The following is a 26,486-nucleotide window of genomic DNA, read 5'->3' as shown; positions in this document are numbered from 1 at the left end:
CTCATTTTCCAGCAACAAAAATTGACCAAAATTTACCGTATACTCCTCACCAACGCACGTACATCATTGGAGAACAAATACACTTCCAAATGGCCCTTAATGGAAGCAAGACTTACGGAAATTTTACGGGAAAAAAATGACGCTGCAGAAATAAAAAAATCCTACTGCTATTTATAAGGGTATTTTCGGCATTTAGGAAATTTGCTGGGTGCCCCAGCAAAAATGCTGGGTTCCCCAAGCAATCCCCCCCAACTTTCCCGCGTCGTTCGGTTTTGGCCCAACTGTTTTCGTCTTTAAATAGAATCATCGAAAGGATAGGTTGGGGAAATCCAAATTTTGAATTGAAAATTGTGTGCGGAAGTCTCTATCCATTTCCCACCGCATGGCTTCTTCAGACTCGAAGAGCTTCTTCTTCATGTCTGCACCTCCTCAAATCCGAGCTCCTCTTACTCTCGAAGCTGATGATTCCGACCTCGATGTTGCAAGTAATGATACTCTTTCTCAATCTGAAGAAGAAGAGTTTTTTCAAGATGATGAGTGTGTGCAGCTATCTCCCATGCATGCTGCACCTTTGCGGGTTACTCCTTTTGCCCATTTGTCTACCTTTAATGATGAAGTGGACGAAGACGAAGACGAAGACGAAGACGAAGACGACGACAATGAAGAAGAAGAAGGAGAAGAGGAAGGTGCGCCCAGAATTAAGATGCTGGACTCAGAAGAAGAAAATCACGAGGCGTCGACTTTTACGAACTTGTTACCTGTTAGTCAATCACTGCTTGCAAATGATTTCGCATTTTTCAGTGGCAGTGACGAGGAATTGGATGTGGATGAGCATGTTCTGGACCCGGTTCTTGGAATTAGGGTTGCTTATCATGAATACTCTAGTGCAAAAGATTCTGATGTTACGTCGGAGCATTCACAGGACAATTTCAACAACGAAGAGGGATTTGGCGTGCCAAGAGTGGTACTCAATGAACTGGAGAGTGTTGAGCTGGTTGAGACTGATACCACAATGCAAGGGAAGTTGGATGGAGGAGCTTCAATTGTTGTTGGTGACACCGGCTTATTGAAGTCCAGTCTTGAGGATTGCAGCAACAGCATATTACAGGAACATCATATGAGTGTTCATGACCTACCAGAACACAACTCCCAAGTACATTGCATCACATGTGAACCTGAATCTGCTGAAAATGTTCAGTATAGTGCAGCGACTCAAACCACTGAAGCTAATGGAAGTGGAGGTGTTGCCGATGATCAAGTAAAGGGATGTGAGAATCTGGTAAGTATAACTAGATCTGTAGTAGACTCAAATGCTGAATTGTGTGATTCTTCTGCTGGTTTTGAATCCAATCATGATGCTTATGAAAGTAACATAATTCATAGTGTTGAGTCTTGTGAAGTTCTTGACCCCACGCATCTTCAAGAATGTTATTTGGAAAAGGATTTGTCTGAAACGAGTCTAGGTGTTAGTCTAGAAGATGAATTGTTTTCTGATTACCATTCAGCGGAACATGTGGAAGCACTTAAAGTGGGATTCGCTGCAAAAGAAGAGACTACTGTTGAGTTAAACACGGCTAGCCAAGAATCAGACAGAGAAGGTTCTGCTTCAGATGGGGATGTGGAAGGGTTGACAACAGTTGCCCTTGAGCAGTTCAGGGAACAAATTTCAGCTTTCTCTATTCTTCTGGGTTCAAAAGGTTCTGGAAAGGACTCTCAAGAAAAACAGACCATCAGGATTTCACATGGATCAATGAACTTACCAACTAGGGATGATGCAAAAGGCCAATTCATTTATGCTGATAGTGATGATGAATCAGATGGCAGCTCAGGTACAGTCACCTCTGCTGATGAATCCAGTGTTATCTGTCTTGAAGATCCAGCTACTTTCAGTTCCTTACAGTTACCATATTACGATGCTCGAGCTGGTTTCCAGCACAACATAACTGAGAAGGAAAAGGGGAAAATACAGAATATACAGGCCATAAGTGTGAAATTCTTGAGGCTTGTCCTGCGAATAAGCTTATCTCTTGAAGATTCCTTGGTTTCAAAAGTTTTATACAGGTTGGTCGCAGATATTGAAAGGCGCTTGAATCAGGAATTTATCATTAAATCAGCAAAAACATCAGCAAAGAAGCTTGAAGAAAATTGTCAAGATGATTTGGACTTTTCTTTGAACATTCTGCTTCTTGGGAGAAGTGGGGTGGGAAAGAGTGCAACCATAAATTCTATTTTTGGTGATATGAAGGTCGTGACAAATGCATTTGAACCTGCCACTACTTCTGTAAAAGAGGTTTCTGGAACTATTGATGGAATCAAGATCAGAATCCTTGACACACCTGGTCTCAAGTCCTGTATAAAGGAGCAAGCTTACAACAGAAAGATATTGTCATCTGTAAAGAGGTATATGAAAAAGTTTCCACCAGATGTCATTCTCTATGTTGATCGAGTAGATGCCCAAACCAGAGATCTAAATGATTTACCAATATTAAGGTCAATCACAAGTTCTCTCGGTCCCTCAATATGGCAACATGCAATTCTTACTCTGACACATGCTGCTTCTGTTCCTTTCGATGGACCATCAGGATCCCCTTTGAGCTATGAAGTATTTGTTGCTCAAAAATCCTATCTTGTTCAACAATCAATTACTCAAGCAGTACGTAATCTATGTCAATTGAGTCCAAGTTTCATGTGTCCAGTCGCCCTTGTTGAGAATCATCCATTGTGTGGAAAGAATATGTTTGGGGACTGTGTGCTTCCCAATGGACTTAGATGGAGAAGCCAATTATTAGCTTTGTGTTTCTCTCTGAAGATCGTATCTGAAGTGTCTTCTATTTCAGGATCTCAAACTCTTTTTGATAATTGGAAGAATTGTTTCTTCCAGGACCATCCCCAGCCTCTGTGCCATCTATTTTCTTCATTGTTGAAGTCTCCTGCTCATCTAAAATTTTCTGCCAATTGGAATTGACCTAGATGTTCACTTCACAAATAATGAATATGTGAAATATGATAGTTGAATTCACATTTCAGCTTTTTCGTGATGTCAATTATCGGGAGTCATGGCTGTAACAACGATCTTCAGGATCAGACTGTTAGCATTGCAAGAAATCTTTATGTTCATACTTTCATAGTAGCTTTATTGCTGCTTTTCCTCTTCAGACCATCAATACTGAAAGATTTTCCTCTTAGCATTTTCTTAGTTAAACCATAATTTCAATTAGCATTTTCTTCATGTTTAACCACTGAAAGTAATGCCTTTTAAAGGGAGTTTATGTGGTCCTAAACAGTAGTGTCATAAAAACTTGGTTAGGAAATTTTTTATTTATTAAATGTTACTTATATTTCGAAGATTTTTTCAATTGTGTTTAGTACAACTTTTTCTTTCAAGGAGAAAAAACTCAAAAAAAGATCAAATATTATAGGTTATAAAAAAGTCCGTAGTAGTTAAAGAGTATGTAACCAAAAACAAGTAAAGAATATAAAAAAATAAAGGTTTAAAGAGTGTGTTTTCCCCTGAATTTGAATTTGGGGGTTGTATTTGACATTTTATGATATTTTTATGGTATTTTGTAGTGATTTTTTGATATTTTTGTGATAATTTTAAAATGTAAATTTAAGCGGTTAAAAAATAAAAAATTAATTTATGGGAACTAAAAATCATCATAAAATATTAATTTATCACGTTAAGGATTAAAACAAATAATTTCAAAATTCTGGAAAATAACAGTTTTAAATTTTAGGGGCTAAAAAAATATACATATCCTAAATTCAAATACTAAAATAGGAGTTAAATCTTGTTTAAAATTAGTTTTGATATCTAAGACCAATTTATATACTTATTTTAAAAGTTGTTAAAACTAGTTTAACAAAACAATTGATTGATTTTTTAAATTAAATCATAATACTGATTTGTTTTGAATTAGTCGACAACTCCTGAGGTAATTAATGTACTACGGTGCACTTTTTAGTTGTTATAAATTATTTTTTTAATTGCTTGAATTTGTATTTAAAAATCGTCATAAAATAATAAAAAATGACACAAATGTCAATTTATCATGTCAAAGACTAAAAAAATCTTTTTAAATTTCAGAGACTAAAAAAAAGACACACACCAATTTTATGGACTAAAACAATAATAAGACAAAAAAATATAAAGACCTACCATAAAGTCAATTAATAGTAATATTATGCATAATAACATATAATATAACCAATGCACTTCCTTAAGATTGAAATATAAGAAAAAAAAACTAAACTGTGCGTGATGAACTAAAATATAACTAAATTTTAACTAATATTTCATATTTAATGATATTATTTCTAAAATATTTATCATTAATTAGATTTTTATTTTTAACAACCTTCTCTCTTTTTGTTCTATGTATTTTGGATCTTTCGATTAGTATTAGACCAACCCGATTAAGTATTTTATAATTATATTTGTTCGATCGACACTATCCTCACCACTCATAGACAACTTGATTTTAGATTTATGAAGATTAAACATATCTCAAAAATATTCTAATTATATTATATCCTATCTTATAATCAAGCAAATAATATATACACACAAGACCTATGAACAAAGATATGTTATGCACACTTATGCTTTGGTGAGGCTATTATAAATCTCATATCGAAACACAATTAAATGCAAAGGGAACTTTAAAAAATAAATTGATTTTTTTTAATTATCAAAATTAAATGATATTAATTGATGTGATTTTATTCTTTCATTCTATTTCACTATAGAGGGAGTATCTTGAATCTAAAGATTGTAATTGTAAGATTAGAAGATGAATCACCTTAATCTTATACTTGCATTAATTGTATATATCCAAAATATTATCTTCAAGTTATCTTAAATTATTTGATTCTCAAGTTCTTAAAAATTTGAAGATCAAATTAAACTTTTTAAAATATTAGGAATTAAATTGATTCATTTTTAAGAATTTAATGATCAAAATAAATCTTTAAAAAATCTAAGAATTGAATTAAATCATTTAAAATAATTTAAGAACTAAATTGATAATTCAACCAATAATTTGTTATGAAATTAATACATTTTTTTTTTTGAGAGAACAAATTTAAAACAGGTTATCTAGTAGTAGTATTTTGAGAAGCAATGGTTGTTGGCGAAAATACGAACGCAAGTAAGAAATGGGGGCGAGTGAGGCTTAGGTTGGACTTGGAGTTATCCGAATGAATGAATGAGTGTCTTCGTTTTTCCCTCGCTTAGTTGAGGTGTCTACCTCTCTCTTCCTTTCATCATGTCTCTTCTCAAGTCTCTCACTTCAAATCCCTCTGCTTTCAATTTCAAACCAACGCAATCCTCCATGGCGCAAACCTCTCCTTACAGGGTACACTGTCTACTGACTCAACGCTTGCTTTTCCTTCAGTTTGCTATGAAATCGAATTTCTCCTTTTAATCACGCATTGGATGTGTAGGGCGGCCTTCTTATCCTTTTAGCTCGAGATACACGATGTGCTCGATGAATTGTCTAAGTGAAAATTGAAATGGTTCTTTGCTTTTACCAAAGTCATGTGTTTGCAATTTTCTCTCATTCTTTTAAAATCACCGTAAAAGTTTGGAATATGGTTGCTTGCTTGCGTTGCTGTGCTCCCAAGAATGTTGTTGAATAACTTATTTTTTTAGTTTTTTCAAATTATTGTGTTGGAATAAATATTTAAGTGTGAATTAGGCAATGGATTCTTTGTTCCTTGACTGTTGAGAGTGTTCGTAGTTAAAGACAAGTACCAAGTAAACTTCTGTTTGATTGTAAAAACTAAAGACCTACTAATTCTTTATATCTGATGGTTTGATGGATTACTCTCTCTCTTCTATAATAATCTGTAGTGTACTACAATGGTATTCTCCTCCTACATACTTTCTGTTGACATGCTTTTTAACTTTCTCAGGTGCTGTTACGAACAGCTTGTTCTTCCTCCAGGAGAACTAACTCTATTGACTTGTTTTATTCCTGGGGGATCTCATCAGTTAAGGTGGTACCTTTCTCGAACATATCAAACTACTGTACTTATTCAAGGGACAATATTTGTGCTTCAAAGCGAAGATCAAGAGGGCCAGTGATGGCAGGAAAGAAAGCTTCTGAAGGTAGAGTCTATTTGCTATCTTGCATTGCATTTTATTCCTTGTTCTCTAATCTATTGCTGTTTGTCCTGTTAATTAATTTAGGAATCAAGCAAGAAGATGGCAAATACAAGCACACTGTTGATCTTCCCAAGACAGCATTTGGTATGAGAGCTAATTCTTCAGTAAGGGAGCCTGAAATTCAGAAAATTTGGGAGGAGAATCAAGTATTCAAAAAAGTTGTTGAGAAAAATAGCGGAGTAAGTTTTGGACTTTCCTCTCAGCTTTTATTCCTCCCAGTTATATGAACGTATTAACCTTCTTTAAATTACTTGATCAGGAAAATTTTATTCTTCACGATGGTCCTCCATATGCCAATGGTGATCTTCACATAGGGCATGCCTTAAATAAAATTTTGAAGGATATTATAAATCGTTATAAGGTATGTTTTATTGGTGCCATAATATAACATTTGAACCATATTTTGTTTTAATTATATCAGACACATGCAGCAATATATTTTGTTTGCTAAACTGCTGATACAATTTTCAAGTAGGCACTAGGCACTGATATTTTGAGAATATTTTGCTTTTGTTTGTGTGCAGGTCCTTCAAAATTACAAAGTTAACTTCATACCTGGATGGGATTGTCATGGCCTACCAATTGAACTAAAAGGCAAGTATTAATGTTAGTATAACTAGATAGTGGCTAGTTCTGATTCTATATTGAATTCAAGAAATGTCTTGTGTTGATCCTTCATTTTTATGTTTGGCGCATGTCAACGTTGAAGTCACGAAGTATGTAGATAGTTCTGTAATGTGTTTTTTATCAATAAATGCATTTGGAGTTGTTGCAAATGCCAATAAAATGTACATGTTATTGAAGCGAACCCTTTTTGTTGTAGAAAGTACATTTTTGCACCAATTGATTTTGCATTACATATATATTTTAAATAGCTCAAACTTTTATTAGCAATTCAAATTTTAGTTTGAGAATTTTTTTATCCTTGTGTTTGTTTGGAAATAAGGGCAATTGATCTGGCTTATAGTCATGAAGGCAGCGGCAAGCTCTTTTCATATTGTAAATGTATTGGTGAAGTCTTATGAGTTATGCATGTGCCATATGGTGTGAAGGAGGGAAGTAGGGAACAATATTGTTGGTATGTTACTCAAGTGTCTGGGTTTATTCAATACGTCAACAGATTTGCCATCTATTATATGACATTTAGAGTGCTAGAGTTCAATGTATTTGTTTGAGTTTCGTGATCTTGATTTTAATTTCCCTATAAGCTATTATGGTTGTTGGAAAAGCCACTTTAATTGTGGCCACCCTTAGTTCACCTTACTTGTAATCTCTTTGGGGATGCCTTAATTGCAGCTTCAAGGGTGGTGTTCTGTCCCACATTGACTAGAGAAATGATTTAAATAGAGCTTATAAAGCTTGGGTGGTTCTTACCTTACAAGTCGGTTTTAGTTAGGCCTTGAGCCCAAATTCTAAGATGGTATCAAATTCAACACCTCCAAGTTTTACATCTTAAAAAGTATTCATTTTATTCACCTTCTCTAACTAGCTATGTCTTATATTTTATATTTTAAATTTAATTTTCTGAAAGTTATAAAATGAATATTTTTTAAATAATATTAGCGTCCATACATCCAGATGGAGCTTTTGACTCGAGTGTCTGAGTTATATGGGCGCATCGGCTCAAGTGTCTAGGCCAATAAATTTTTATTTATTTATTAATTGGACACCTAATGAGGAGTATCTAACACATGTTGGGTAAGTGTTAGAGTTAGAAATGTGTCTGACTCCATGACACTTTAAACAAGAGAGGTATTTGTGCTTAATCCATCTTGCACACCTCTCTCTCTCTCCCTTTCTTGCTCCTCCCTCCCTCCCGCCCTCACCCTCTCTCTTCCACACCTCTCTTATCCCTTTCCACTAGCACATACATATATTTTTTAGTGATAAGATAGAAGTTTAAACTCCTATTAAAAAAATTATCATTATTGTTTTTTGGATGAAACATTATTTTCAAAGTCACAAATTATGTTGAAATCAAAATACTGATTACTTAATATTTTTTTCAGTTATTGATTATCTTGAAAAAAATGGTATAAGTCATCCTTTATTTTTTTTGCAAAATTTTCTAATTTTCAAACTATTTTTTGAAATTTAAATCCCTTAAAATTTGGCTAATGTTTATTTTTGGTAGAATGTTATATTTAGATCTCAATTTTAAATAAATAAAATGAAATTTTATATATGATGGAAATTGAATTAGTTTATCCAAATAAAGAGTTTAAAAACTAGAAATTTGAATTTTTTTTATCCAAACAAAATAATTTAAAAAGAAACGAAACAATTAAATTTCCATTCATTTTAAATTCCTTGGAATTTTGATAATTCCCATCCAAAAATTATCTTATTTCCTTTATTACTTTGATTTACATAAGCCATCCTTTTTAAATCTATGTTGTATTTTATCATTTTTGTTTATTATACTCCTCATGGTTTTTTTTGAATTATTTCAGTTTTGCAGTCACTGGATCAAAATGCTAGAAATGAGCTCACACCATTAAAGTTGAGGGCAAAGGCTGCTAAATTTGCCAAAGAAACTGTTAAAAAGCAGATGTCATCTTTTAAGGTCCCTTCTTTGTTTTGCAGTTCTCTCTTTGATTTTCTTGTCTTTATATTGTAGTGGTTTTTATTTTATTATATAATAAAATCACATTGATTTTTCATTAATTAGTAGGGAAATTTTGTACCTTATGCATGTTACTAAATGTTGGCAGCGCTATGGAGTATGGGCAGACTGGAATGATCCTTATCTTACTCTAAACCCAGAATATGAAGCAGCCCAGGTAGCTGGTACAGCCTTTCTCATTTACCTTTACACGTGTTAAAATCGAACATTGATTTCAGCACTTCAATGCCCTATTTGTTATGTAATATAGTTGTGAAAGTTTATGTCTTTACATTCAGTTAGGAATGTTGTGCTATCAACTCTTAACAGAATCCTTATCAATGATCAAGCAAACCAACCAAATAATTTCTATAGCTAACCAGAATGCTGTTTTTGCTTTAGTTTTGTAGCTTTTTCTGGTCTTGACATCAAACTGTACTGGTTATGGTTATACAGTTCTCATAACTTGTACTTGTAACTTCCTAGATTGAAGTATTTGGCCAGATGGCCTTGAAAGGCTACATCTACAGAGGCAGAAAACCTGTTCACTGGAGTCCTTCATCACGGACAGCACTTGCTGAGGCTGAGTTGGAGGTATAATAATATACTATGTTATTCCTCTTGCCTTGAACTATAAATCGTAATTACTAATGTTGCTAATATGGTGTATAGTGTGTGTGGAACTTGCATATTTTTTACATATACAAAAATTTTCTGCATTTCTCTGTGTATGTCCATGCTATCCTGTTTTTCTCTAAATCCTGATATGGTGTGGCTTAGATAATTTACATTGCTACTTGTTTGATTTCTATGCAGTATCCTGAAAAGCATGTTTCAAGAAGCATATATGCCATTTTTAGAGTTGTGAGTGCTCCTTTAACACCAAGTTCCCTATTACAAGAATTTCCAAATTTGTATTTGGCTGTATGGACTACGACTCCCTGGACTATTCCTGCCAATGCAGGTATGCTTCATATTTTGTTGCATTTTCCATGTTAGCTTGTTATTTCTGGATATCTTTTTTCATTGCCTATGGTTGTCTTAGTGGTTTTAATTTCCCTGCCATAAACTTATTCCGCTCACACAGTCTCAGTGGTAAACAGATATTTCTTGATTTCTGTATCCATGGTTTTTTAATCATGTTTAATCAGAATCATTTTATATGATAGTTCAGCATACTGCTTAACATGCTATAGTCAACACAGATTGTCCTTTTGCCAATATTTTGTATATGATTAGTTCTTGTTAACTATTTGGTGCATGAAATTATAATGTATTATTCTTTACAATTGAGACTTTACTGAAGCAGACTTTAGACATGTTAGAATATCTTGAAAATTTCTCTTAATTTCGTTATGTATCAATATTTTCGAGCCTCACGTATTCTTGGAGAAGTGGTTTCATATTTCACTATATATCATTATTTGTTTTCATATTTAATTAGGATTAAGAGTCTAGTATTAGTGAAAACAGGGGTTAGTGCATTGCCTTTGTAAAACATCATTATACACTGTATATTGAATTATTGATATTATATTCTATTACTCAGATTCCTTTCCTTAAATCCCTATAATTTCAACAAGGCAAGGCAGTAGCTCCTTTTCTGGCAGAACTTGTATACTATGTATGCTAAACGAGAAAAAAGAGAACAAAGTTGTTTGAATACATCTTCTCTCTGAAAACATCATTTCTGCATATGTGGATGATAACGTAGCTAAAATTATTTTTCAATTGTAGGACATAATGGTTAAGTAGTAAGAGCATGTTTGGAAATCTGTTTGGAATGCTGCAAAATGACGTTTACACATTCCAATGCAGCAAACAGAAGGAAATTTTTTGTCATTGGCATTGAACAGGTGTTTATGTGTATCCAAACGGTTTTCCAAACATGCTATAAGTACTCAAAGATTTAACTCTTTTTTGTTCTTAAATGTTTTAAATTTAATTGTCATATGTCACTCTTTCTCTTTTTTATCTGCTTTCTGCTCCTCTATGCTCAGCTGTTGCGGTGAATCCTAAGCTTGAATATGCTGTTGTTGAAATAAAGTCATTACCAGAGCCTGACCCTTCATCTGGTGGAAATAAAAAGAAAGGGCTTGGACTTGTTTTGAAGGATGAGAAGTTGCCGTTTCTCATTGTTGCTTCAGAGCTTGTGCCAAGTTTAGAGGCAAAATGGGGTGTGAAGCTTGTTGTCAAGACAAGACAATTGGGTTCAGAGTTGGAAAACTACAGGTTGTTGGAAGTATGAAAATGAATAATTACTTTCTTTTACTTCCTTTTTTATTTCTGTTACTTGTTTCCATAATTTTGCATGTTAATTGATAGGGACTTGGGTATTAAGGGGTGCCCAAGTCCCACATAGAGTAGTATTTAAGTGCTTGGTTCTCCCCCCTTAACAACTAGCTTTTAAGGGTGGGTTCACCAAGTGCTTGGGTGCTTACATTAATAATCCTTTTACCTTTTACTCCCTCCATTCCAAATTGATTGATGTTTAGGCATTAAAAAAATTCAATATTTACTATTTTTTCAGTTTTCAAATTTCAATGAGATATTAAAACATCTATTCCTATTTTGCCCTCTAATAAATATTGTAGAGAGTAAGGATATTTTAGTAAAATTTCCCCTAATAAATACTATTGTCTTGTAATACTTGTTTTTCTTAATCTACATGAAAAACCTTAAACAACAGTCATTTTGGATTGGGTGGAGTACAATAATAGGGGAAGAAAACTTTACGCTGAGGGTATATGTTGTTGTCTCAGGTATATCCATCCAGTAGATGATAGGGAATGTCCTGTTGTAATTGGTGGAGATTATATTACCACAGAGACAGGAACTGGACTGGTCCATACAGCTCCTGGACATGGTCAGGAGGACTATGTGACTGGTCAGAAGTATGGGCTACCCATACTTTCTCCAGTAGATGATGATGGAAGATTCACTGAAGAAGCTGGGCAGTTTAGTGGGCTTGATGTTCTTGGTGAAGGTAACACTGCTGTTGTAAAATATTTGGATGAACATCTCTCACTCATCATGGAAGAATCATATGGTAAGTTCTTTCTAATTTTCTATAACCAATCATGAGAATTCTAACTATTGATATATCATCATCATTTCCCATCTTTCCTGGTACAGAACACAAGTATCCATATGATTGGCGAACAAAAAAACCAACAATATTTAGAGCAACAGAGCAATGGTTTGCTTCTGTGGAGGGATTTCGTCACACTGCTATGGATGCTATTGGCCATGTAAAATGGGTTCCACCTCAGGTATACTATTTTTCAACTTTCCGTTGCTATATAATACCGTTAATTTGTAAAATGTTTTTTTTTTTCTTATAGATGTGCCTCTTATCATATTTTGGTGCTGTCTTTTGCTGATTTACATGAACTGCTTAGGCAGCAAACAGAATCTCATCAATGACTTCTATTCGCTCCGATTGGTGCATATCACGACAAAGGACATGGGGTGTTCCCATTCCAGTATTTTATCATCTTCAGTCTAGAGAACCTCTTATGAATGAAGAGACTATTGATCATATCAAATGTAAGAGCCCTAATTATGGCAAATTCCTGTTTTCTTAATTCTCAACAGTATAAACTATCAGACTTTTTCTTTTTTATTTTTGGTACAAGTACCATCTCAAATGTTAATGAACAAAACAATGATTTATTCTACATATTTGAATGTAGTGGCAAATATTTAAAATTGTTTAATGGCTTATGCTTATCTAAATTGTTCTGTGAAGGTAATAGATACTGAAATTTATCTTTTATTTTAATTTGAGAGTTTTTCAGCTATCATAGCCCAAAAGGGTAGTGATGCATGGTGGTACATGACAGTAGAGGATCTTCTCCCAACTAAATATCGTGATAAGGCAGCAGAATATGAAAAGGGAACTGACACTATGGATGTATGGTTTGATTCAGGTACAATATTCTGGTGTCAAATAGTTTTTCCACAAATGCATGGTTTCATGAGCTCCTTAAGTACTTCCTTTTCCACTTTTGTGTTCAGGGACTGCTCTACATAGTACTACCCGCTAAATACATTTGTCAGTGATTGCTACTGTACATGTTTAATATAATTGAGATTTTATTTAGATCCATGCCCATAACTGGATTATCCAGTTTTTTGGTCATTGGTGATATTCCTTCTTTTCTTATTGCTCTTTAGACCTTAGTAACATTAACCTGGGTCCTTACTCCCTTACTCCCGACCCTCAGCTACCTGAGATAATGCTGATGATTTGTTTTGGCTGTTTACTTCTAACTTCAGGTTCCTCCTGGGCTGCAGTCTTGGGAAAAAGAGATTCCCTTAGTTATCCTGCAGACTTGTATCTCGAAGGAACAGATCAACATCGAGGGTGGTTTCAGAGTTCATTGTTAACAAGTGTAGCTACAAAAGGTAATAGGCAACTTGACTTTTTCATTACATTGATTATCTTTAACTAATTTATCCCTTTCTTTGGTAAGGCAACAAAGAAGTTACATGCACAACACCATTAGCTTATGTATTTGTTTGTTCATATTATATAATTCAACTGGTAATACCTGTAGATATATGCATGCTTACTTGTGTTCAAGGTTTTGTGGTTGTGAACATCTTCATATGTTTATAAATTAATGGGAACTGAAGGCATTTATTATTAGGAATATATGTGTTATGATACAACTTTTTTTTTTATAAGTAATTCTACATTAGTTCTGTATTAGAAACTGCATGATGACAGTTATTCATACAAAATAACTGATGACATTTATGTATTAGGATTATATCTAATAGTAGGGTGTGTAATTAGGATAGTCTGTTGTTATTCACGGTATGTAGTGGCAGAGAATACTCTCTGTAAAAGACTTTTATCTCTGGGGTAACAGGTGTATTGTAGTATTATGTATGACTTTCTTTATTCTGTGTTGTATTTTGAGAGTTTATCAATTAGTATTCTATCATAGATGCTATAAAATTGTCATTCTTGTCTGATACAGGGAAGGCTCCATATTTGAGTGTTTTAACACATGGATTTGTATTGGATGAGAAAGGCTTAAAAATGAGCAAGTCTTTGGGTAATGTTGTGGATCCACGTTTAGTGATTGAAGGAAGTAAAAATCAAAGGGTTAGTAATGTTGATGTATCATCAACTAAATTGGTCTTGGATTTGTATCAAATTATCATTTCCCTTTTATCAAAGCCATGGCTCAAGGGGTTTTTCCTGCCTTATTCACAGGAATCACCTGCATATGGAGCTGATGTCCTCCGACTCTGGGTTTCTAGTGTAGATTATACAAGTGATGTGATGATTGGCCCACAGATTCTTCGGCAAATGTCTGAGGTTTACAGAAAGTTGCGAGGAACTTTGAGATACCTCTTGGCAAATCTTCATGATTGGAAAGTAAGTTTGAATGGATGACTACTCTTTTTCTTTGTCCAAAGTTACTGCCTATTGTCACCTGGTTATGTTATAATATTGTCACATTTATCTTTGCTTGTCTCTGCTTATATATTTTTCCCACTATGTCATATCTCTGTTCATGTTTCATTGACAGACAGAATACACTGTTCCATACCATGAACTTCCGAGGATCGATCAACATGCACTTTTTCAGCTTGAAAATGTTGTAAAAGCCATTCAAGGAAATTATGAAAATTACCAGTTTTTTAAAATATTTCAGGTATTTTTTTGTATCTTGATGAAACATTTTCTGCATTTGTAATGTGTGTTAATGCAACGCTTAAATTTCATGATGACTTCGTGGTGGTGATATTTGGGATGAAAGGGGGAAAACCAGAGCATAGGGTTCATTTAGGAAACCAGTGCTCATAATAGCTTTATACGCTTGGCAAGTTTGTGACATGGGAAGTCTTTATATCTAACTTTTGTTTGCTTAAGCATGTCATTCATTTTGGCAGAAATTTTCTAATTTAATTGTTTAATTTTCAAAATTCACATTTTTGCCTTTCATTCTCAGATTTTGCAGAGGTTTGTTATTGTTGACCTGTCAAATTTCTATTTTGATGTTGCCAAGGATCGACTTTATGTTGGGTAAGTTTCTCTGCTTAATGTTTTCTTTCCTTTTATGGCATCAAGGAATAGAAACCTGTTTTGCATTTTCTTAATTGTTTCTGTTTAATTCCATAACATATCTATAATCTTAAAATATGCAGTGGATCAACAAGTTATACGAGGAAAAGTTGCCAAACAGTTCTTGCAGCTCATCTCCTTTCCATTGTGAGAATAATAGCACCAATATTGCCCCATTTAGCTGAGGATGTGTGGCAGAATCTTCCTTTTCAGTATATAACTCAAGATGGTTCTATTGCTGAATATGTATTTGAATCTAGATGGCCCATCTCGAATGAAAGAAGGCTTGCCCTCCCTGTTGAAGAAATTAATTTCTGGGAGAATATTCTTGAGGTACTCTCTATGTCAGATTTCAAGATAAGCTGATGTAAATCTGAATCAATGTTTCAAAGTTGTTAATGACAGAAAAGTAAGAAGGATAGTCCTGCTGGCCATGAAAAAGATAAATAAGAGCATGGCTACATAGTCACCTCAAAATGATCAAAATACAAAGTGTAGCAATAGCTATCAACATCATATAAGGATGTAAACATGATGGACAGAAAATTAAAGAATATACTTATACTGCCATAAAAATGTGAAATTTCAGAGGGTCGTATGATTTGGTTATTCCTGTAAAAAATGTGACCACCGTGATTTTCCTTTTTACTTTTTTATCGGTTAAATTCAGTGTCGTTTTCTTTCTCCCTGCAAAGTTATACAATTATGAAATTAATCACATCAGATATTTGTTTTAAGCTAGTGCTTATTACTTAATGAAAACTTCTTTTGCCAGCTGAGAACAGAAGTAAATAGAGTCTTGGAAGTTGCTCGAACAGGCAAACTAATTGGGGCCAGTTTAGATGCAAGGGTTCATATCTATACATCTGATGCCCGCCTGGCATCCCAATTATGTGAACTAAGTGCAGCCAAAAATGATGCTGATACATTGCGGTGTCTACTCATAACATCTCAGGTATGTCTATAGTCATTTCACTCTCAGTAAATGACTTGAAGATCATGGAAATTGAAAAATGCAATCTTTAAGGGGATGCTGGGAGTATTAAAATCTTGCCCATGGCCTATCAGATTAGGATTCGTGTTTTGATATAGCAATTCTTACATATTGAGCCTTGAGGCACAAATAATGGCACGACAGAATATATATAATGATCTTGTGATCTGATTGATAATGTGCAGGCTGAGATTCTTCCCTCATTGGACGACGAACAAATTGTAAATATACCATATAGTGGTGAATGCCTAATTCAAGGGAAGAACAAAATCTGGATTGGCATATCTCGTGCTGTGGGTTCCAAGTGTGAAAGATGCTGGAATTATTCAGAGCAGGTTGGTTCATTTTTGGACCACCCTACCCTCTGCAGCCGCTGCCACGATGTTGTTGCTGTTCAGATGCCCCCTCAAGTAGCAGCAGTCAGTTAAATTTTAGAAGCAAAGTTTGAATTCCAAAATATCATTTTTTGTTCACTACTGTCTGGCATTATGTATTAAAAAATAAAAATAACTTGTATGCCACTGAGTTATTTATTCCAAAATGTCATTTTTTGTTCAATAATCATCTGGTATGTCATTTTAGAACATTTTTATAGGAAAATTTTAGAACAAATTGAATAAATAATATTCTATGGCACTGAGCAATTGATTGTACACGTAATTTCATTTGAACTTCAACTTATTTATTTATTTTTTGGGTGTGTTTAGGTCAACATAGTGGGAATAACCAAAAAAACTAAACCACTTTAGGGAAAAAGGGACACGTCATTCTATCGAATAAAAAGGGTGACTGCCGTTGGGAGAAATATTCAAACCAATTCCTGCATTTTTATGGGGGTGAGGCACTGAGGCTAACTTGTCAGGAACAGATTTACCTTAAAATGCTGTACGAATTAATCTGCTAATCTCTGTTCGTATCGTCAATGATTTTATTAAGACCATCCGATCTCCATTTTCTCATCCACGTGTCCGCACATAATTTATTTGAATATTTTATTATCTCTCTCTCTCTGTTAAAGTACACAGGAACTGCCCTAGTTGCATACAGATTGTCGTTGCGTCTAATATTATTGTGAAGATTAAAGGAGAGCCAATTCATCAAGGTCAAAAGAAAAGATATGCTAATTAGTACAAATTTCACTAAGGATGCATTTGGATGAGGAATTTATTTAGGAAACTAAATGCTTGAAATTTAATTTTTTTTAATTTAAAACTCCTTCATGTTTCAAATTTTGCTTGGATAAGTTAATTCAAATTTTTAAAATTTCAAATTCTATTTAGACGAGACAATTCAATTTTCACCATAATGTAAATTTTTATTTTCAATGAAAATTTATTGAAATAAAAATTAGCTAATTTTTAAATATTTGATTATTTGAAAATGATTTTAATATTAGACAATAATAATTAATAATTAAAAATACAGATAATGTAATGTCAGTATTGATCGAGAGACAAGAGAGGAGATGGAGAAGAGTGAGCATAAAGAATTTTAAATTCTTACTTTTTTGGTAGATTTTAAAATTCTACGATTTTAAGTAATCAAAATACTTTCACAAATAACTAGAATTTTTTAAATTTCCCATCCCATCAATAAATTCTTCTATAACATTTGAAATTCCCTAACAAAGTAAATTCCTCTCTAAAAATTCCCCATCCAAACTGATAAATTTATTCCAAATACATGTAATAATTTCGGACAAACATTTCAATTTTTATTGCCCAATTTCTGTCGAACACCATGGCTTACCTATACAAGACTTGATTGATCCACTTCAAAAAGTTATGCAGGTAGACTTCAAAAATATGTTTTCATCTTTTTGCACAAATGCTTTTTAAGTGAAATTTGAGAGCCAAAGACATTAAAATATAAAACTAAAAAAACAAAAGTACCTTTAATGAATTTCCAATAAAAACCTGATTTCCAATTCATAAATTAACAAATAATCATACATTGAAAAACATGGCTTTAATTAGCCCAATGATCTATTTTCAATCACTAGAGTACAAGCAGAGAGTATGTTTACGACGGGTCCTCATTCTCTGCAAAGTTGATCATCTTACAAGGGCAAATTTTAGCTCATGTTGGTTAAAATACGAAATCGAGTGAATGGGTCACAATCACCCGCAATAGAAAACAATGTTGATAATTTACAGGCAAGGGGGAATGTCCAAATACAGACAAACGGCCCCCAACTTGCTGCAGCATGGTAAATTCATGTTACAAACAGAAATTTGGGTTAGGAGTTAAACATTCCGCATCAGTGAATCAATCTGAGCACATGAATTAGGCAAAGGCTGTTGCACTATTTCTGGTTCATCCAAATCCTGAGATTGAATATGTATATCCTGTCAAAGAAAGTCATTGTTTGACAACACAAACAGCAAAAATATATTAAAAACAATAAAACCCAAGATTGGATTGCTGTTAAATCATTGAGGCAATTGATCCAATAGACTAGCTGTCCTAGGGAGCCAACATGGGAATAGCCAAGATTCTGTTTCATTTTCTTATGTGGGCAATTTCCAATTTTGCATGTTCTGGCTAGTTAACCATTAAATCATTTTTGAAAATGAAATAACAATTATTTCTGACTTTGATTAATTCTCTCTAAATTGAAGACAAATATTCAAATCTGGAGAAAAGTTGTTGGGCTTCTTGGTTAGTAAATACTAAATAGTTACACATACGTGAAGGATTAGTCTCCTAGTAATGTCTATAAGAATACTTTAGTCAAAAGACCAAAAATATACTTATTAAGATTTCCTACTTTGTCATCCTTTCTGTATTCTACACTAAATTTAATCTGAAAAACTCTGAATACAAAAAAAAAAAAAAAAGCTTTTTCAAGCTTCAAATTTTTCTGAATTTCAACTCACAAAGTGAGCATGGAAACAGACAGATGAGACCATAACTTCAATACCTGTGTTTGTATAAGTGGTTGAGGTTGCTGATCTTGAGCTAATGCATAAGCTTGCGGTTGAGACATTCTATAGTAAGGTTCTTTCAGATCAAGTTTACAGGATGATGTTTGAAGAATTCCTCCTTGTTCAGCACCAGGACCCCACATTTTAGCTAATGCAAATAGAGATTTTGCTCATTAACATGATTGTGCAAGTGTAGCAATAATAAGAAAAAGAAAAGAGAGATTACCAACCTGACAGTGTTAAGTATATTGTATAGCTTTGTGCATTGTGGGCAATCAAGTGAAGCCTGCCAGTAATTTCTTGTCCTGCCATGACATAAATTGGCTGAGAGAGAACACAGCGCAACTGGTACCAATGGGTTGTCGGTGACCCAGGAGCAGTGGTAAGCCACCTTTGCACAGTACTGCAGATTTGTAATAATTACAGAAAAATCAACAGATCAGAACAGTGACCGAACCTTCTAAATAAAAAGCAGGCTAGACCTTATTAATAAAGAGGAATGTGTACCTTCCATTGAATAGCACATCAAACCAACATGCCAACCCATGCACTCTGGTGCCCACAGAGGCTATGAATCTCAGAGGAATATCAATTTCATACAGTTCTTCCTCCTACAGAGTAGAAAGTGATCTGGTCAGTGGTCAAAAAATCATAGTCAACTTTACTTCAAGCATTGAAAGAATAGAATAAAAACAAAAGGAATGCACACATTACACAACTAAGTCTTTGGCCAAAAGTATACTATTTGTATAAAACAATGATTCATAACCAGAAAAATGCATGCCTCTTTATTTAGTTTCAAAGAATTTCTTCTTCCAGGGAACAACTCAAGAAACAATTACAAGCTATCAGATGACTGGGACTTCTATTAAAAGGGTTTCAAAAAGGAAGAGTGTTCGCATTAAAAGAAATTGATTAAATGGAAAATTGGATGCAATCAAAATAAATCAGCTTGTTTGATCAGAGTGCAATTTACCAGAACCAACAGGACCCTAACAAAATGAAACAATCTCAGAAAATAAAATTGACTTTAAACAAAGGAAAGGTGATTCATGGATTCTTACCTTTATTTTGGTGAAGTCTATCACATGGAACATTGAAGGAGCTATTAACAATCTTGGATCAAAAGCATCCACCACAGGCTTTATGGAGGAAACAGAAAGACCCCATTAGTGACATAATTATTTTTATTAACAGGCCAAATTAATGGCAATAAACCAACAGAGTATACAAGTACTACACAACATTAAAAATATATCCCTAATGGCTGAAGGCAATAGTGGCTAACAAATCTTTTCATATCTAGACCTATTTCTGTTTGCCAATTCAAACCACAACCGTGCATTTCTAAGTCTGCATCATTCTCATCTGAATAAATCATAACAGTCATAATTTCTTATAAAATCCATAAGCTTGCAAGTAATCAGACATTAAAAAGGTAAAAATGGAAGCAAAATTTTAATTTGTTACACATAATAGCATGAGAAAAGAAAGTATCACATTTAAACTTTTCCCTGTTCAAGGAGGGATCCTCCCCTAAAACAATCATTTCACACTGTAATCCAGCCTACTGTATAGTAACCTTCAATAAATTTCAGAAAACATATGATACCTGAGAAAAGTATCCTTGAAATGCAGTCCCATGTAGGGGTGTTAAATCAACACCATAATAGTTTTGCTGCTGCCAAAACAGGGCCTGAACAACAACAAATAATGAGTTAAAAAGAAGAAAAGGAGTATATAGATTACAGAGACAGAGAAAGGAACAGGCAGAAAACAGCAAATTTCCACTTAACAATAATCACTATGATGCTTTACACCATGATGCAAATTTGCTGTTTTTTTTTTTCTAATCCCCCTTTAGTGTAAGGAATCATAGATGAATATCAGTGAAATCTGTTTAACTGGACAACTGAAGCAAAGCTCAGTTAAGAGAAACTCCAGACTGGCTTCTTTGTAATCCTATGAATACTTTTACAGCCTCTTTCATCATTATATCGTGATGCCAATTCCAGATGGTAAAACAATCCTTTAAAACATTGTTGTTAAATAGTGGCACCATGGCTGCCTTGGCAGAATGGCATGGTGGATTTTTTGCCAACCGCCATTAGCAATATGTGAAGGGAGGCTATGGCAGCGCCATAGGCCGCAATGGTGTGTTTATGTGGCCAAATGTTATCCTTCTGCCATACTCCACCATCCATCAATGATAACACTGCTTTTAAAACTGTATAAATATAAGATATTGAAAAAAAATGTGGGGGTGTCTGAACAAGCATGTGCAAACAATTATGCAACGTAATTTCAAGAAACAGATAATAAACACACACGCACACTTATCTGAAGTATGAGCTATAAAACAAAATGTCTGTGAGGGAGAATGCAGACATAGAGAGACACTCATCTAGAAAAATAAACACAAGCATGCATTAATTACACACCTTATTAGCAATTTCAATAAACAAATATTCATCAGTGAAAGGTGCCATGTGAATCCTACACCAGTAATAAATTCAAGGTTAGGAGAAGACAATAAAATAATTAGATGATTAGAAGCATTTAGAAGAAAAACTGAATGCTTTAAAGGGCATGTTCATTTTTTTAAGGAAAAATGTTCTTAATTCAAAAAAAAGTTTAGAGAATTTTATGATAATTAAGTTTAAAATAATTTTGACTATTAAAGAAGTTAGTTCAGGATTTTTTTAAAACAAAAAAAGTTTTACTGCTTTTTTCATTTCTCATAAGTTGCAAAGAATGGCTTATGAAAATAAAGTCAAATCATAGAAACGTTTTTTTAAAGTTTATCCAAATGCACCCAAAATCCTATATCATTTGAAATTGAACAATGTATCATATATCTATCATTCTGAGCAAGCAAGCAGCTAGACCTTGAAAATTCATATTTGACTCAATTATTCAAACAAAACGTTGGTGTAAAACTTGAATGACACGTTTTTTAAACATAATGTACTTGATACTATTGTGAACTGTCATTAAAATAGCAATGGATGTTACCATTTATAAAAGTTGTTAATACGTCAATAGATGTTAGGGTTACAAATAAATTTAAATAGAAATGTCACTTTGAATAAGCAGAGAGAATTATTTGCCAATAACTTACCTCAGTAGAATCATTTTGTCATAATCACATTTAATATTGTCACATGCTAGAGGCTCAAAGAAAGACAGAAAAGGGTGATAATTTACCTTCCCACACCTGGAAACATTTTCCCAGTAGGAACGAGAAACCTATCTCTGGCAATGACATAAGACTCCAGCATTCTTTCATTGACTAACAAGGTGCCTGCATAACAAAGAAATTTGTCCAACCAATAAAAGAGTGGAACTTCAGCATGCCATGCTACAACTTAACTATCCACTAGAGATAGCAAAAACAAAACATATTTGACAATATAGATACATATATAAATTATACATTGAAAATCGGCATTATTTACAAGTTTGCTGGAAGGAAGTAGAAAATGAGCTTACCCATGGGCTCAGAGATCAGAATATCTGCTTTCTCTGGCAATTCAACATCCTCAACTTTGCCTTTGATCACCTATATATAATTATTAAACAAAACAACTCTATGAATAATAAGATACCCAATAAATAACAATTATAGCAAAAAACTAGGAGACAGATCTCACTGTAATTCGTTGAGCCAGTGTTGGGTTTCCAGCTATAAGTTTCCGCGCATATTCTGCCATTTCAGATGCTTCCACAGCATAAACATGCTTTGCACCAGCCTAAAAGTGAACGCCAAAAACTTAGAAAAGGCTCTAATTGTAGGGGGAAAGGAAACACCAAGAACTTTCATTAAGTAAGAAATCAAACAATGACACGTATCATCATATGCTACAAATAGACTTAATGCCCAATTAATGTGCTTAGCTTACTTGAGCAGCAAATAATGACAAAATACCACTACCAGCACCCACATCAACTACAACACGACCAATGAAATCAGCACGGTTCTCAAGAACAGCAGCATGATAGGTCCCTGAAACAATATTAGCTAATTTGTCAGATCAAGGTAACACATATAGGAAGAATTCTCAAACAAAATGAGGACCACTAGAACACAAAGTATAACCTGTCCGCACATAGTCCTGCAGCATATTTTGCTGATGCAGAAGTTGTCCATAATAATGAAAATACATTTTTGCAGATGATGACTCTATCTTTTCATCAAATTTGCTTTTGGAAGTTGTAATAGTTCCATTTCGTACATTTCCTTCTGGATTAAAAAAATAAATATAAAATTAAACAATATCATGCTTTACTGAAAAAGAAAAAGAAACAAGAGTGCTGAATGGAGTGAAAAGGACCTTAAAAGAACAAGTAAAATAAAAGGACCTCCATGATCATAATCCATGTTTAAAATTAAAAAAAATATAATCAACAGAAATGTTTGGCAGGAGGATGAGTTGTCCAAATAACAATTTAGGTGCCAGCAACATTAAGGAAAACTGGAAAACTAACACTCAACACTACATAGAAAATAGTAAAGGTAACATCATCCAATATAGCATGAGAATTACTGCAATATGAAATTTCTTTACCCTTAACTAATAAAATAAAATAAAAATATCTCAGTTCCTCTTTTAAACATCAATATTTGGCATCAAACAAGGTTTCACTAGCCTAATAAAATTTGTTGAGTTTGCTAAAGATCAACTTCCAAATTAATCAGTGCATGAAAGAAGAGAATTTGTTTAACCAGCAGACAAGTTACAAATATGATGAAGGAAAAAGGTTTTTGAATAAGATTAATACATTAACACTTTGTTTGGTATGTATGAAATAGTAAAGAAATGGCGAAGAGGAAGAGAAATAGGTGTGAGGCAGCAAATTTCACTCGTTTGGTTAAGCGAGAATACAGAGGAGAGATTTTTTTTTAAAAACAGTGGGGCCCACATGAGTATATTTCCACTCTCATATGCGAAGAAATAGCATGGAAGTGTGTTAGCTTATTGAGATTTGTTGAAAATTTGCCTTAATTGTGGTCGCCCCTAGCCCACCTTAGTTGTGGCCTCTTTGGGGTTGCCTTAATTGCAACCTCAAAGGTGGTGGTTAGTCTCACATTGACTACAGATATGCCTTCAGTATAGCTTATAAAGCTTGGGTAGTACTCACCTTATAAGCCGGTTTTGTGTGGTTGAATTAGGCCTTAAGCCCAAATTCTAAGATGATATCAAAGCCTTCCTACCTTTTGAGCAAGTGCAATGGAGATAGTGAATGCTAGTGTTAGCCTAGCCATCCACATTGCAAAAGCTATGGGTGTTCTTCCCATTGAAATTTCACTGGCCACCTCCCTGGCTTGCTCACTGAGGTGGTCTACTAGCTGCCTGACTTCTATGGAAGAACATGTCAATTCCCTACCCCTAACATGCCTTAGCTGCAGCATCTTTGGGGGTTGCCTTAATTGCAACCTACAAGGTGGTGGTTAGTCCCACATCAACTAGAGATATGGCTTAAGTAGAGCTTATAAAGCTTGGGCAGTATAAGATACAAATCTTGCTTATGATAAAACAAAAGGACAAAATAATCTCTTATTATTAACTTCCTTAATTGATTTCTTGCAATTTCTACCAAATAGATTATACTTCCGTCTAATCAATTATAAGGAGAGGAGCCATACAATCGATTACACTGATAGTATAATTGATTATATGGCAAGCCATATAGGGGCTACGGTCGGAAAAATAAATGTTTACATATTTGAAGGGTAAAATGGTATTTTTTAGTAATGATTTAATTTCTTTATTTTCCTTTCTTTCAAACCAAACAACCTCATAATTTTATTTCCACATTATTTCTCTTGAAACAAACAACCAATATTTCCACTTGATTTCTTATCTCTCTTCTTTTTTCACCTACCTATTTTCACTCTCACCATTTCTTCCCTCTCTACCAAACAGTGTAAAAGAAAAGGCTTACACCTGTTCATTCCATGTTTTGGAGGTCTAATAACTAACTAAATAGTCAGTTGGTGCATAAATATCACTCTGACCACCAAACATGACCTGAAGCAAATAATTAATAATAATAAAACATGAAAGCACCAAAAAAAAGCCTTTGCTGATGCACAATTGGAATAATGTCATATGACAGAGACCATTCCACAACAAGTTTTACACAAATTTTCAAAGCAGCACCTTGAGCATTGACTTCCTTCTTCCACTGTTGGACTACACAATGAAAGGCTGCACTCTCCTCATCATTTCTAAACTGGATTGTGACTCCCCTGGAATACAATGTCTGGTTCAAAAATAGAACTGTTAAAAATGCATAAGCATTTGGGAACAAACCAATGAATTACTTAACAGCAATATCACGCCTATATCACAAAATGTACCTCGCAAACCCAGTATACACTGTACACTTATGAACACAAACAACAAGTACACAAGTATTGTAATTAATTTTCCAGCCTATATAGTTTATCACAAAGATTCTGCTTCGTACCTTTTTACCAACATCAGATCCTTCCACCACGCAAACCGATTGAACAGGACTCACCTTGAATAGCTGTTAAGTTAAACCACAAATAAACAATAATAACTAAGAGATCCTAATGAAGATTTTCGTCTAATCTAATTCAGTGAATGCTTAGCCATTAAGTGAATAAAGAAAGCAAAACGCAGCATTAGAATTGGTCGAAAAATAACAACGAAACGACAAGAAAAAACAAAATTTCAAAATTAAGCCTGCCGCCGAATAATAAGATAAAACGCACAGCATAGTATCATAGCTAAAAAGATTCATTTTTTATTATTGCAAATAGCTAAGGAGAGAAGCATGGGGTGAAATGGACCTGAACAGTTCGAGGATCGACATTGAATGGAATCTGGTGAGATTGATGATGAATTTGGAGACCGTCAGAGTCGAAGCGAGCAATTCCCGGCGAAGCCGAAGAAGGAGCCGAAGAGAGGTCGGAAACTGATGCCAAAGCGAACTCTCGCTGCTTCCATTTCTGCCCTAACGATTCCTCCATTACTTTACTACTTTCTCCACCGAGCCACAACCCACTACTCTCTCTTTACTTAACTTCTTTCAAACAATACGTTCATGAATGATAACACTACGCGTGAAACTATGTGTGAGTGTAATTATTAGAGAAGAAATCGAAATGAAACTAGGGTTTGGGGTTCGAAAAATTGAGAGCCGCCAAAGGAGGTGAGGGTTTCTTCAATGTTGTATGGAAGAGTTACTATGTCAGATATAGGGGGTTTTATTCTGCCCATGGGTGGGGTTTATTTTTTATTTTTATTACTACTACATTAATAATTTATTATGTAAATTATTCGGAGTTTTTCCGCTGAAGAAAGGGATTCAGCAGTTGACAGTAAGTGATTTAGTGATTTATTTATTTATTATGTTAAAAATTATTTTGGATGTATTTTTTGTTTAATGAAATGCAACTAACCCTTTGGTGTCGAATCTCTATGCTTTTTTCTATTCACTCTTTTTCTTTTTCTTTTTTGTTTTTTCTTGTTCCGGAGTAAGTGTTTTGCATCTGATGATGTTTCGCAACAAACAAGATTTTCCCGATTTACGGCTATTCGCTGCCTTGATTCTCGTGGGGTTATGACACTGTACACAGACTTGTCGAGGACGCTCAAGTTCCGGATATAATTAATTCACAATTATCTTTTGAATAATTCATAATACCAATTCTAAATAGTGTACATTTATTT

At 34.0% G+C, this 26,486-nt stretch overlaps 3 protein-coding genes across 5 annotated transcripts; 2 read left to right on the top strand and 1 right to left on the bottom strand.

Annotated features, from left to right (window-relative positions):
- Positions 1–310: 310 nt before the first annotated feature.
- On the top strand, positions 311–3,185 carry LOC114392278. Its single transcript, XM_028353345.1, has one exon. It carries the CDS (start codon positions 383–385, stop codon positions 2,963–2,965), a length of 2,583 nt encoding a protein of 860 aa, XP_028209146.1. The 5' UTR covers positions 311–382; the 3' UTR covers positions 2,966–3,185.
- Positions 3,186–5,108: 1,923 nt separating this feature from the next.
- LOC114393157 (isoleucine--tRNA ligase, chloroplastic/mitochondrial) lies at positions 5,109–16,506 on the top strand. The gene is made up of 22 exons (XM_028354418.1): positions 5,109–5,357; positions 5,917–6,112; positions 6,194–6,348; positions 6,429–6,530; positions 6,694–6,763; positions 8,623–8,735; positions 8,884–8,952; positions 9,261–9,368; positions 9,591–9,738; positions 10,775–11,006; positions 11,537–11,823; positions 11,910–12,046; positions 12,176–12,323; positions 12,575–12,706; positions 13,056–13,184; positions 13,766–13,893; positions 14,005–14,169; positions 14,324–14,449; positions 14,747–14,820; positions 14,943–15,192; positions 15,635–15,814; positions 16,039–16,506. The coding sequence occupies exons 1-22, from the start codon at positions 5,268–5,270 to the stop codon at positions 16,279–16,281; spliced, it is 3,282 nt and encodes a 1,093-aa protein (XP_028210219.1). The 5' UTR covers positions 5,109–5,267; the 3' UTR covers positions 16,282–16,506.
- Positions 16,507–17,742: 1,236 nt separating this feature from the next.
- LOC114393688 (probable histone-arginine methyltransferase 1.3) lies at positions 17,743–26,025 on the bottom strand. 3 transcript variants are annotated; one of them, XM_028355083.1, is made up of 15 exons: positions 25,604–26,025; positions 25,255–25,317; positions 24,945–25,047; positions 22,880–23,023; positions 22,683–22,786; positions 22,434–22,532; positions 22,273–22,342; positions 21,988–22,084; positions 21,222–21,276; positions 20,393–20,476; positions 19,845–19,922; positions 19,288–19,391; positions 19,011–19,183; positions 18,777–18,928; positions 17,743–18,201 (listed from the first exon to the last, which is right to left on the bottom strand). In XM_028355083.1, exons 1-15 carry the CDS (start codon positions 25,781–25,783, stop codon positions 18,100–18,102), a joined length of 1,608 nt encoding a protein of 535 aa, XP_028210884.1. In that variant the 5' UTR covers positions 25,784–26,025; the 3' UTR covers positions 17,743–18,099. The 3 variants fall into 3 exon arrangements, with proteins under 3 accessions (XP_028210884.1, XP_028210886.1, XP_028210885.1); XM_028355085.1 differs by having other exon boundaries at positions 17,743–18,180; XM_028355084.1 differs by having other exon boundaries at positions 22,880–23,020.
- Between the last annotated feature and the right edge of the window lie 461 nt (positions 26,026–26,486).

The sequence above is a fragment of the Glycine soja genome, chromosome 17, assembly GCF_004193775.1.
Source record: "Glycine soja cultivar W05 chromosome 17, ASM419377v2, whole genome shotgun sequence".
NCBI lineage: Eukaryota > Viridiplantae > Streptophyta > Magnoliopsida > Fabales > Fabaceae > Glycine > Glycine soja.
This window is presented reverse-complemented; position numbering and strand designations above follow the sequence as displayed.